This window comes from Podarcis pityusensis (genome assembly GCF_964106645.2).
Source record: "Podarcis pityusensis genome assembly, chromosome: 4".
Taxonomy (NCBI): domain Eukaryota; kingdom Metazoa; phylum Chordata; class Lepidosauria; order Squamata; family Lacertidae; genus Podarcis; species Podarcis pityusensis.
In genome coordinates, this window is record NC_138027.1 from 8,687,324 (window position 1) to 8,700,663 (window position 13,340).

A 13,340-nucleotide genomic window follows, 5' to 3' on the forward strand; every position below is an offset into this window, starting at 1 on the left:
CATAGCTTAGATACCAACATGGGCTGGGAACTACAGATCTAAGGCAGACACTTCCTAACCTGAAGAACTTCCTGGAGCACGGCCTCATGGTCAGATGGTAAGTTCTGTCTGTTGCAGTAATGGGAAGGTGGGGTAAATTATTAAAAGTTTGTAGAACATACTATATACCTAGGAAGTTGCACTTAGAGCTCTTTCTCATGACTTTTTGGTTTGCAGCGTGTCCCACCACAAACCTTTTGTCACTTGATGGTGACTTGGGGACCGGGAGCCTCAAACACATCTGGGTTGGATGTGTTTTATAAAAATAGGAGCTGATCTCTTGCAGGAGAATTAGAATATTGTGCTAAAGGATCTCTTAATTCATCTGCAACTGAATATGAAGCTGCATATTCAGGTAGTGTTGTCGCTCAGTTGTTTAGTCGTGTCTGACTCTTCGTGACCCCATGGACCAGAGCACACCAGGCACTCCTGTCTTCCACTGCCTCCCGCAGTTTGGTCAAACTCATGCTGGTAGCTTCGAGAACACTGTCCCACCATCTCATCCTCTTTCGTCCCCTTCTCCTTGTGCCCTCCATCTTTCCCAACATCAGGGTCTTTTCCAGAGAGTCTTCTCTTCTCATGAGGTGGCCAAAGTACTGGAGCCTCAGCTTCAGGATCTGTCCTTCCAGTGAGCACTCAGGGCTGATTTCCTTCAGAATGGAGAAGTTTGATCTTCTTGCAGTCCATGGGACTCTCAAGAGTCTCCTCCAGCACCAGAATTCAAAAGCATCCATTCTTCGGTGATCAGCCTTCTTTGTGGTCCAGCTCTCACTTCCATACATCACTACTGGGAAAACCATAGCTTTAACTATACGGACCTTTGTCGGCAAGGTGGTGTGAGGCTGTAGCTATAGCTTTTAAAAGGCTAAGACAGATTTTCTAAAGCCTCTGGAACTTGGGGAGGGGTCAAGAGATTGTGGGAGCTTCCAGATGTGAGATGGCTGCATCTCCCCCCGCTATTCCATATCTCTCCAAAGCCTCTCCCCACCCCAAGTTTCTATTGATCATATTTTTGGTACAGTTCAGCCCCAGATGTGATGGCTTGGTAAGTCCAAGCCTTGGTTAATATTATGCTGTCTAGGATTATTATTAGCCCTGCCACCGAGGCTGGATGGAGCCTTCCAGCCACCTAACAAATAGATCAAGCAACACCATGCGGTGTATGTCATTTGCATAGCTTAATTTGCCGGTGGAAAATATGCAGGATTTGACTTTCCCCGCTGTGGAATTCTGGTTTCCAACTTGAGGTAGACCCTTGTCCCTGGGTGGCTCCTTAGAGTGGCATGTTCTCATTATCAAGACAAAACACATTCTTTGCCTGGCTAATATTTCAAAACCTGTGTGGATATTAGCCCTGCCTCTCCGGGACTATCGCATTCCCCCTCGGCGCATGTCTATGGCTCATTTCTTTCTCACCTCCAAGGCTCAGATAGGTCCGATGATTCTGAACGGTTCCTCTTGGTACTTCCTTACAGTATAAACGGTAATGAGGCTTTTCATAGATCCTCCCTCAAGGGGAAGATTAGGGGGGCCATATTTCCAGCTAGGGAAGTTGGGCGCAAGCACGCTTGAGTGCCAGAGCCCGATTCACATGTGCATGTGCGGAATGTTTGCATGCAAATGACTGCGCACAGATGGTTAAGTTGATCTCCACAGGGCCCCAGCTATTAAAATTTAAATTTATGGCAGCATATATATAAATGTATGTGCGGCAGGTAGGCCACACTATGGACTGCAAGAGTCTCTTGATTCGCAGGGCTGACAAAGCGTTGCCAGATGCCCCTTCGCTTCTGTTAGAATGAGATTGGGGAGGATTAAGCCCCTCTGCATGAGTTTTCTTGTTTACAGCACTTCCGTGGGATTCCTTCCGTTTGATAATTCTTCCGTGTTTGCCTTTAATCCAGTGTCTTTTGTGACAAGTAGGGTGAGATTGACAGGTGTTATGTATATGCATTCCCACCTTATCCCCAGAGTGCCTCCCACCCCATCCCCCAAAAAAGAATTTGCAAAGAAGCACCCTGCTGAAGGATGCTCTGGCCCACGAAAGCTAATGCTGCAAATAAATTTGTTTAGTCGTTTAGTCGTATCCAACTCTTCGTGACCGCCTGGACCAGAGCACGCCAGGCACTCCTGTCTTCCACTCCCTCCCGCAGTTTGGTCAAACTTATGCTGGTAGCTTTAAGAACACTGTCCAACCATCTCGTCCTCTGTCGTCCCCTTCTCCTTGTGCCCTCCATCTTTCCCAACATCAGGGTCTTTTCCAGGGAGTCTTCTCTTCTCATGAGGTGGCCAAAGTCTTGGAGCCTCAGCTTCAGGATCTGTCCTTCCAGTGAGCACTCAGGGCTGATTTCCTTCAGAATGGAGAGGTTTGATCTTCTTGCAGTCCATGGGACTCTCAAGAGTCTCCTCCAGCACCATAATTCAAAAGCATCAATTCTTCGGCGATCAGCCTTCTTTATGGTCCAGCTCTCACTTCCATACATCACTACTGGGAAAACTATGGCTTTAACTATACGGACCTTTGTTGGCAAGGTGGTGTCTCTGCTTTTTAAGACGCTGGCAAATAAATACCTTGGTCTTTAAGTTGCTACAAGACTCCTGCTGCTGCTGCTGCTGCTGTTCTTGATGTGAGTTTAGGTACAGAGTGACTTGGCCTTCAGGACGCATTTGCAGACAACTTTGTAGCGCAGAGTTGGTCAGCCAACTGGCCTGGTCCCGGAAGCCAGTTCCCCGTAGAGCATGAAGGTAATGTACAGAGTTACTGCCACAAGATACAATGACTGCTAACCTAGTTTGTTTTAAAAGGGATTAGACAAATTCGTGGAAGGGAGGTCCATCAGCAGTTGCTAGGCATGATGGTTGGCAGATGCAAGATGCTCTCGGAAGACCAAAGGAGATGCCTATGAGCAGGACCTGAATGCAGCAGGCCCCTTCTCACCCATGCTCTCCAGCAACTGGTTTCCAGAAGCATGCTCCTCTGATGCTGGAGATAATACTAACAGCTGTTTGATAACCTTGTTCTCTGTGAATGTGACCAAACCTCTTTTATAGCCTTCCAGCTCGGTGGCTGCCATTTCATCTTGCATAAGTGCCTGGATTTAATATTTAGAGACGTTTGTTAAGTGAAGGGCAATGCCCTTTTCAGACTAGAGATTTTTGCTCGGAATTTTGCAGATTCCACTGTTCAGCCCCAAGGGCTGCCTCGCATAAGTACCCCTTCCCATTCATACATTTGAGCATCCTTGCATTCGCTTCACACTTTTCTCTGGTAGAATTTGCTTTCAGTTACAATGGTGTAACATATAAAGTGATTTACTGGTTCATTTTTTATTTTTTTGCCTCTCAAAGAAGCAATTTATTACTTTGAACTTTCTCTTCTCCGTATTGTCATCCTGGACATCCATGTGTATTCTGTGTTTACACAATTTGCTCATGAAATATGCAGGCAGGCAGGGAAAGGAATGCGCTGAATGCTCCTGGACCCCACTTAAGCCTTCCTCCAGGGTGTTTGTGTGTGTAATATTGCTTCTTCTAAAATAAACGAACAGATACAGATTTGGTTTGAGGATGAAAGCAGATGAGGTTTAAGGCTCACTTCCTGTGTATTTATGATGGATGGATGCTCTTGCAAGTCAGTCCTTTGTAGGATTGAGCCACCCACCCAAAGCCTTTTCCAGGTCTAAAGGGGGAACTTTGAGATGGGATTTTTTTTGTTGCAGTAAGCTCCCCAGTCCCATTTACCCCTTTCCCCCCCTTTTCTGCTGCCTATCCATGGCAGGTACAACTGTGGTTTCTGCTCCTGCTTGGTCCACGTTTCACATCTTGAGAGTAGAGGAGGGGGTTGCTTCCTTTCCTTGCTGCTTCAGTGTACTTCAGATGCTAACTGGGACCGCAGGTTGCGTTCCAGTGGTGGGGAGGACCACAAAACCAGGAAAGCACCACTGGCATGGAGTGAGAAGAGGAGAATACTCCAGGTGCTAGAAGGAAGACCTATTTTAGGACCGATGCATTTTGGAAGTTAATGTGGTGCCTCCTCTGAGGGAGGTGTGGAGAGTGGCAATGAGAAACCAGGCCTTTTTTCAGTGCTGTCTTCACATTTGTGGGAATCTCTCCCCAGTGAAACCCGCCAGGCATCACCATTGTCATAACTGCAGTATGGTTCTGGTCTGTGTGAGCAAGATGAGGCCTTCTTATTCTTGTTGGATGAACACCTTTGAGATTCTGTTCCATCTTTCCTGCGCATTTGGTCTTCAGTGATCAACATGCCACATGTTTGCATGGTTGTAAGTCGCTTCAAGAGGGACGCGGGTGGCGCTGTGGGTTAAACCGCAGAGCCTAGGGCTTGCCGATTAGAAGGTCGGCGGTTCGAATCCCCACGACGGGGTGAGCTCCCGTTGCTCGGTCCCTGCTCCTGCCAACCTAGCAGTTCAAAAGCACGTCAAAGTGCAAGTAGATAAATAGGTACCGCTCCGGCAGGAAGGTAAACAGCATTTCCGTGCGCTGCTCTGGTTCGCCAGAAGCGGCTTAGTCATGCTGGCCACATGACCCGGAAGCTGTACGCCGGCTCCCTCGGCCAATAAAGTGAGATGAGCGCCGCAACCCCAGAGTCAGCCACGACTGGAGCTAATGGTCAGGGGTCCCTTTACCTTTAAGTCACTTCAAGGTTTCTTGTGTTTGGGCATGTGGAAAGTAACAGCGACGGTGATTTAGGCACTCGGGGAGAATTGCTATTCAGAACATGCCCCCTGACAAAGGCTTGTTCCAAAATGCATTGGGCTTTTTTTCTTCGAAAAATAATGTATAACCTTTCTCTTCCTGTGTGCCATACTCATAATTTTGTGGTGTGGGTACTTCACAAGAACCCCCTAAGTGCAGTGGCCTGGATTCCGTGATTCTTTGCTTTCAGCATGGGGGAAGAGAAATAGTGAGAACACAATGCAGACTGGCCTGCACCCTGAGCAGTCTTCTTCAGCATGGAGCCTCACATTGCCTGACCATATCCTCTACTCCAGTTGCTGCACCGGTCCTGGGACCAGACCATGGCATCTTAGCTTTCCCCCCATCTTCTAAAGGAGAACCGCTTTATGTTGTAATTTCGTTACTGGCCATCTCCTCCTGGCACCTTTCGGTGACCCCGTCATTACTCTGCATTATTTAAACTATAATCTTTAAAGAGGTGCGAGATTTCTTTTCCCCTCTTGCTTTTCTGTACTTGACATGATACTGGCCAAAGGGTTTGCCTGAAGTGTCAAACTTTTTGGATGGCTGTAAACCAACTTAAACACCTTCATTTCTTGGTGCCATGAGGTCATATTCGCAACCCAAAAAAGAAAAGGGGGGGGGGAATCAAATGTTTAAGTTACATTCCCGCCCTCCCCCCTTAAAGTATTCTCATACCATTGGGCTATATAGCTGTGCATCTTGGCAGGGGTCCAGACAATCACGATTTAGTATTTTAACCAGCTGCGATCAAGTAATGTCCCTCAGAGGGAACATTTTGTACAGAGGGAAAGATACATATTTGAGACTGTGAATTGTACTCTGTCTTTACATAGGTTTTTGCAGGCCTTTTGCAAACATATTAAATAACAAGGCAATCTGTTTTTTGGGGGGGGGGTGTTAATCGAGGGTTTTGTTTTGTTTTAAAGAAGGATCTTTTGACCAGGAAGTCGGAGGCAAGCCTTAAAAAATGATGGCAAAAACAGTGAGACGGAAATAAGTGCACTGATTTTGTAGCGCCGATTCTTCTTAAAAGTGGTTTCTGTTTGCTTGTGGCTTCACCTCAAATAATTGTTCAGTGTGGATGGCATTGTTAGCTGTTCTGATGTTGCCCTCCAGATGTTGTGCGCTACAACTCATCCACCCCAGGCAGCATGGGCACCAGGTTGGAGAAAGCTAATTTATACCTTATTGATGTGAGCAGTGGAAATGAGGGACCCGGGTGGCGCTGTGGGTTAAACCATAGAGCCTAGGACTTGCCGATCAGAAGGTCGGCGGTTCAGATCCCCGCGACGGGGTGAGCTCCCGTTGCTCGGTCCCTGCTCCTGTCAACCTAGCAGTTCAAAAGCACGTCAAAGTGCAAGTAGATAAATAGGTACCGCTCCGGCGGGAAGGTAAACGGTGTTTCCGTGCGCTGCTCTGGTTCGCCAGAAGCGGCTTAGTCCTGCTGGCCACATGACCCGGAAGCTGTACGCCGGCTCCCTCGGCCAGTTAAGCTAGATGAGAGCCGCAACCCCAGAGTCGGCCACGACTGGACCTAATGGTCAGGGGTCCCTTTACCCTTTACCTTTAGTGGAGATGAAGTCAGCTAAACATCCAGTTGACAGCTTCCCACGGTGGAACTCCTTAGACATTGCCCAAATAAATTATGACACAATGCGTCTTTTTAGACATTATCTCTGCCAACCCATCCCCTACCTCCCCCCCCAAAAAAAATATATATTTAGGAAGAGATTTGGAGCAGGTTTTAGCCTTTCAAGGATTCTATCTCCTGCCACAGCATGTCAAAGTCGTCCGGAAGTTCCAGCATTTATTTGAACGCAAAATTCTCCTCTGAAGAGGGTTTCATCTTCCAGGGTCTGGGGAGTTACAAACGTAGGATCTCTTGGCTTAGAGTTACAAGGGAGAAAGTGTCTGAGCCCAGGGCTCACTTCTGATCTCTCCCTTGAAGCAATTTGATGGTAGTGAGAAGATAAATTAATACAGGCAGCCCCTCATTTATTCGCCTTCAATATGTGCGTGACTGCGCATCATTCTGAACCTGGAAGAGACCCTAAAACGTCACAAAAAGGGGCGGGGGCAGAACGAGGTGTTTGCAGGCATTTTCAGTGGTGTTTCAAATATACACGACTTCACTTAGACGCACGGTGCCTCGGAATGTAACCGCCAAGTAAATGGGGAGTTGCAGGTACCTTAGAGCCAGCTCTGGAGTTCATCAGAAATGGAGAATGCAGAAGCAAAAGCAAATGGCTTAGGATGCAGAATCCAACGTTGAGACTTGCGTGGGGCACTGTCTGTTAACATCAGAACGTGCAAGCTTTCAGGGTACCAGGACCTCAAATAAGCTTGGGACTTCTGTAAAAGTTTAAAACCTGGCCAAGTTGGATCAAGTCGGGAGTGACTGTTGCTGGTAAATTGGCATATGATTAGTGAGGTTTCCCTTCTCGCCTGCTCCGTAGCCGTACATTCAGTGCCACCCTTAGCTTTAGAGCCTCACAAATGAACTAAAACAAAACAATACTAAACGATACAATACAGTATCTTTATTGTCATTGTTCCATACAGAACAATGAAATTGAAAAATCTACATAAGACAATCCAAAACCCCTAAAAACTCTGAAACCCCATTTTAAATGGTGGTGCAATGGATAGGGAGTATGTCTTTCATGTAAGAAGCTTGGGCTCAGATCTCCGCTGAATTGCAAAGCCAGGGAGAAGTCAATGTTTTCTTGTTGCATGCCTTTCTTCATGGTTTTGTGGCAAGGATAACAGGAAGCTATGATTTTCCAATGGCATATAAATAAAATAGCGAGCCATAGGAGTAGGCATAGAAGCCTATTACTGAAATAAGAAACTGTAATCGCAAATCTGGAAGGGATGAACCGGACTCCACTGACCTTAACAGGGCTTAGGTGAGATAACCTTTCACTGTCTTTATCATTTCTTTCCATAGTGATCGGCACCACATTTCCAGCGCCATTCCAGTTCCAAAGAGGCAGAGTTCTGCGTTTGGGGGTTTGGATATTGGGTTCACCAGCAGCCATCCTTCTCCAGACAAGGGACTCCGAAAACGGGCCAACTCTGAGAACGAGAGACTTCAGTACAAGACTCCTCCTCCGAGTTACAACTCTGCTTTAACACAGCCCATTGCCATTGCGGGAGAGCCGAATAAGAAGGCCGGGTCTTTATCCTCCTCTTTAGATACCTCCATTGACTTCTCGAAAGAAAACAAAAAGGGAGGGGACCTGTGCCACAGCTTGAACGGCCAAAACAGGGGCCCGAACACCTCCCGAGACCAACAGGAGTCTTTCCTGGGACCCTCTCGTGCAATAAATGGCGCGGCGTTGCCCAGCGAGCGCCCCAGCGCGGCCACCAGTGACCAGCTGTGTGCCTTCCGCGGTGCCCTTGGTGCCGACCTCCTCTGCACGGTTGAGCAGGCGGAAGAGATTATGGGCATGGAAGCGACGGGCTTTGGCACCGGAGACCAGCTCGAAGCCTTTAACTACATCCCGGTGGACCACGCCGTGGCGGTGGAGTGCGACGACCAAGTCCTGGGGGAATTCGAAGAGTTTTCCCGGAGGATTTGCGCCCTGAACAAGGACACCCCCACGTTCCGCAGGCCGCGGAAGGGTTCCGACAAGTGAGCTTTTTTTGGACACGGCAGAGGTGGTGCCACGTTTCGCAAGGTGAAAACTATGTATCTGGAATGAAGATAAAACTTGCACTTGTAATCCCTGATCATTTATCGGGTGGGATTGGGTGGGCGGGCAGGGGAGAGACTGTCTTTATAGTTTTTGGGAAGTAGATTTGGGTTACACACAATCATGGTCTCGCCACAGTCCAGGTAAACCTCTGCTGCTTCCTCTCCTGGTTTTCCTAGTATTTACAGATTGCGCTGGCAATTGGATCAGGCCACTGGAGCATTGTCTGCTTTTAAGTTTTAGATTTCTTTCAGCCCTTTGACAGGTTGGGGTGGAGGAAAATTAAGTCAAACACTTAGCTGAAGACATGCAGGGGTGAATGTGTGCGCCGTTCGACACACGTTCTCTCTCCTCCTCAACAGCTTTTTGCCTTCATCCAGGTCTTGCCGCCCTTCCTGCTTCAGGGGCAAGATGCCCTGTCAAATCCAGTAAGAACGCCTCTCCCTACACAATGTTATCTCCTTCCTTCCTTCCTGCACCACTCTTGCCGGCGTCAGTCACTGCGCACGGCCCAGTAAGCGCCCCATGCATTTCAGTGGGTCATGTGCAGGAGATGTGCCCGGCATATTGTTCCCATTGCTCCTAGGTAGAAAATTTGAGTGGGAGTGATGGTGGAGAGGGAAGCTCTATGGGCTTAGGTCCTACCCCAACCTTATCACTGTGTGGCCAGTTTAGGAAGAAATACAGTTCTGGCACTCAAGCCAGACCTGAAAAACGGAAGACGCTGCTTCTGCAGTTTAGTAGCGCTCTGGAGCACTTGGGACTACAGGTGTGTCTCATGGGACCAGCAAACTGCAATAAATCAATCCATAGGCACATTAATTATTCCCCCCCCAGACGCTATCAATCTGTGAAGCAGTATACAAGCACGCAAGCCAGATGTTATATATACAGTGCAATAGGTTTTGAGATGATGTGAATGGACTCTTAATAGTGCTTGCTGTTGGCCATACGTAATAATAATTTCATTTGGTTGAGGTGGGGCGAATCAACCAAACCTTCTGTACTTCTCAACTGGAGCTGTCCAACAATTTGGTTTTTTTTTTCCAGTGGAGCAAGTTCGACTCCAGATGAGGTAGTTTGCCACTGGGGCATGTGTTTCCAACTGCACTAACGTACAAGCGGATTTTGTGGTCTGTTTGAGATTCCAGACGATATGCATTTATTATTATTATTATTATTTTTTTGGAGTTCAGGTGTGTCTGGCTCTCGCTTTCTACATTGTATACCGATGTCTGGGCTCGGTTGTGAGCTCACAAATAAATATATATATATAAATATAAATAAATATATATATATATATGTATAGCAGAATAAAAGTTTAATTTACTTCATGGTGTGGTGCCTGACAACTTCTTCCCTTGGCTTGCCTGCTCCTTTGAACCTCTGCTGTGGCGCATTTGGCAGACATCATAACAGAGCTGAAGCCAACTGTTAAGGAAACAGCGGAACATGGAAGACAAATCAGGACACTACTGGTAGCTCTGGCAGGCCGTGGACAACTGTATTGAGATCAATTGTGTTGCTTTCATTTAACCTTCCTTGGTATGGAGACTTCCAGCTGTTCTGTACTCCCATAAGCCCCAGCCAGCCCTGAGAAACCAGTAGATGGGAATAATAATAATAATAATAATAATAATAATAATAGTAATAATAGTAATAATTTATTTATATCCCGCCCTCCCCAGCCGAAGCTGGGCTCAGAGCGGCTAACAACAGTAAAATAATACAGCATTATAAAATCAGTTCATTATAAAATCAGTTCAAATCAAATCGATGGCAACCATTGGGCTAGAGTTCTGTGAAGTTCTCTTACCAAAGGAGGGGGGTCAGGCTGTGCCTGGGCCAAAGGCCTGGTGGAACAGCTCTGTCTTGCAGGCCCTGCGGAAAGATATCAAGTCCCGCAGGGCCCTAGTCTCTTGTGACAGAGCGTTCCACCAGATTGGGGCCACGGCCGAAAAAGCCCTGGCTCTGGTTGAGGCCAGCCTAACCTCCCTGTGGCCCGGGATCTCCAAGATGTTTTTATTTGAAGACCGTAAGGTCCTCCGTGGGACATACCAGGAGAGGCAGTCCTGTAGGTACGAGGGTCCTAGGCCGTATAGGGCTTTAAAGGTCAAAACCAGCACCTTAAACTTGACCCTGTACTCCACCGGGAGCCAGTGCAGCTAGTATAGCACCGGGTGAATGTGATCCCACGGCGAGGACCCCGTAAGGAGTCTCACCGCAGCATTCTGCACCCGCTGGAGTTTCTGGGTCAGTCTCAAGGGCAGCCCCACGTAGAGCGAGTTACAATAATCCAGTCTACATCTACATCTAGGGGAGGCCAAATCTGTCTTACCGCCAGTCCAAGTAACTTGTACATGTTTTTGGTTTTTAAAAAACCCCACCATTCCATTTCTGCATCGTAATACCAAATCGCATACTTTGATACGTTTCAAACCGCCTTGCAACGTTCAGAGAAGTGTGAAGTCTTGCGGATAGCGGAGTTCCAATACGCACATGAGTCTGAAACGTGGCTTAGGTCACTGCCTGTAGGAATTTGCAGAGATCAAAGCATCCCCCATAGGCGCCTTGATATTTCTCATTTCTCGCCGACTTCCAGCGATACATGCAGGAGGGAGCCCTGTTTTAGGAGAACATTGTGTTTCCAAGATGAAAGCAGATACGAAGGGTCTTTCTGCGCTGCCTGCTCCAAGGCTGCTCATTCAGGCTTGAATACTGGCACTCGGTTCTGCTATTGTTGCCATCGCAAAGTGATGAATGGGGAACTGCCAGCTGGCCTACAACCAACGAGGCTGCACCCCTGTAAGCGACCTGAATCTCGCCCAAGATTTTGGAGTGTAGATCGCACTGCTGTGCGTCTGCCAGACGAGTCTGTTCATTTGTCTTCCACCCATGTAATCTATTCAGTCTGTCGTCGTCATCTCCTTCAACGTGCATTTGCCAGGAACCAAATAGTAAAGATTATATCCAATTCTATTGTAATTATTTATAATTATAAATAGTCCAAACAGTTATCTCCCGCTTGGACTACTGCAATGTGCTCTACATGGGGCTACCTTTGAAGGTGACCCGGAAGCTGCAATTAATCCAGAACGGGGCAGCTAGACTGGTGACTGGGAGCGGCTGCCGAGACCACATAACACTGGTCTTGAAAGACCTACATTGGCTGCCAATACGTTTCCGAGCACAATTCAAAGTGTTGGTGCTGATCTTTAAAGCCCTAAACGGCCTCGGTCCAGTATATCTGAAGGAGCGTCTCCACCCCCATCGTTCTACCTGGACACTGAGGTCCAGCACCGAGGGCCTTCTGGCAGTTCCCTCACTGCGAGAAGCCAAGTTACAGGGAACCAGGCAGACGGCCTTCTTGGTGGTGGTGCCCGCCCTGTGGAACGCTCTCCCACCAGATGTCAAAGAGAACAACTACCAGACTTTTAGAAGACATCTGAAGGCAGCCCTGTTTAGGGAAGCTTTTAATGTTTGATGTATTACAGTATTTTAATATTTTTTAGGAAGCCGCCCAGAGTGGCTGGGGAAGCCCAGCCGGATAGGCGGGGTATAAATAATAAATTATTATTATTATTAATATTATTTGCATTTATATCCCCCCTTTCTTCTCCAAGGAGCTCAGTGTGACATAACATGGTTCTCCTCATTTAATCTCCTGCTACAATCCTGGGAGATCGGTTAGGGCGAGAGGCAGTGACTGCCCAATATCACACCCAGTGATCTTCATGGCCGAGTGGGGATTCGAACCCTGGTCTCCCAGGTCCTAGTCTAACACTCTAACCATAATACTATGCTGGCAGTTCACTTGTACAACAAGAAACAGGGATGTGCGTGGTGCTGTGGTCTAAATCACTGAGCCTCTTGGGCTTGCCGATTAGAAGGTTGGCAGTTCAAATCCCTGTGACGGGGTGAGCTCCCAGCTCCTGCCAACCCAGCAGTTGGAAAGCACACCAGTGCAAGTAGATAAATAGGTACCGCTGCGGCGGGAAGGTAACAGCGATTCCGTGCTCTTTAGTTTCCGTCACGGTGTCCCGTTGCGTCAGAAGCGATTTAGTCCTGCTGGCCACATGACTCGGAAAGCTGTCTGTGGACAAATGCCGGCTCCCTCGGCCTGAAAGCACCACAACCCCATAGTCGCCTTTGACTGAACTTAATCGTCCAGGGGTCCTTTACCTTTTACAACAAGATGACTGCTACTACCATTATTCCTTTGTCTCTGACTTGCCCTTCACCCGCAGATCCCAGGGCAGGTTACAACAATTTAATTTAAAAAACAGTTCAGTCATATTTCATTCACAATAATAGAGTTGGTCCTAAAACCACACGTCTCGGATGTCAAAGATCAGGATAAAGAAGTCTGTGTGAAATCTCTTGACTTCTCGGGTACCACTGGACAGATCTCAGAGGTTGGTGGCACAGCTAATGGAGGGTTTCAAACAGAAGGCGTGTGACCAATTCCTGCATTCCATGGGGCTGGACTAGATGGCCTTTGGGGGTCCTTTCCAACACTATGATTCCATGTTTCCTTCTCTAGTTAAGGCTACGCATCGCTTTTTGGACCTTCTTCCAAGGTGCCGCGCAGCTGGAATAACAGACCCACAGAGCATTCTGGTGCTAGGCGCCATATGGGTTTGTGGAGCTTTATGGAGTGTGGAAATGGGATGTTCGCACATGGAGGCAGGTTTTCTTAATCTTCCGGCACTTCCTGAGATCCAGGCAACGGTATGTCTCTGCCCCCTGCCAAACCCCCCACATTTGCTTCTGATATATCCAGACAGCAAAAGCAGTCGAGAAATAATCTTTAGCTGATGTGAAGTGGTATATGCCTCGAGTAAAGGGGTGGTGGCTGAACTGTATCACCCGAAAGTTCAG

The 13,340-nt window shown here is 47.7% G+C and overlaps 1 protein-coding gene and 1 long non-coding RNA gene across 2 annotated transcripts in view; both read left to right on the forward strand.

The window, feature by feature from the left end:
- The window catches only part of UVRAG (UV radiation resistance associated), an 83,871-nt gene extending 74,078 nt beyond the window's left edge, over positions 1–9,793 (forward strand). Inside the window, exons 14-15 of the mRNA XM_081002095.1 lie at positions 6–97; positions 7,712–9,793. Coding sequence (XP_080858221.1) covers positions 6–97; positions 7,712–8,402 — 783 coding nt within the window. The 3' untranslated portion in view covers positions 8,403–9,793. The remainder of the gene's footprint in view (positions 1–5; positions 98–7,711) is intronic.
- On the forward strand, positions 108–5,758 carry LOC308475504. The gene is made up of 2 exons (XR_013985272.1): positions 108–4,062; positions 4,219–5,758. It is a non-coding gene; the product is annotated as an uncharacterized lncRNA (long non-coding RNA).
- Positions 9,794–13,340: the final 3,547 nt, after the last annotated feature.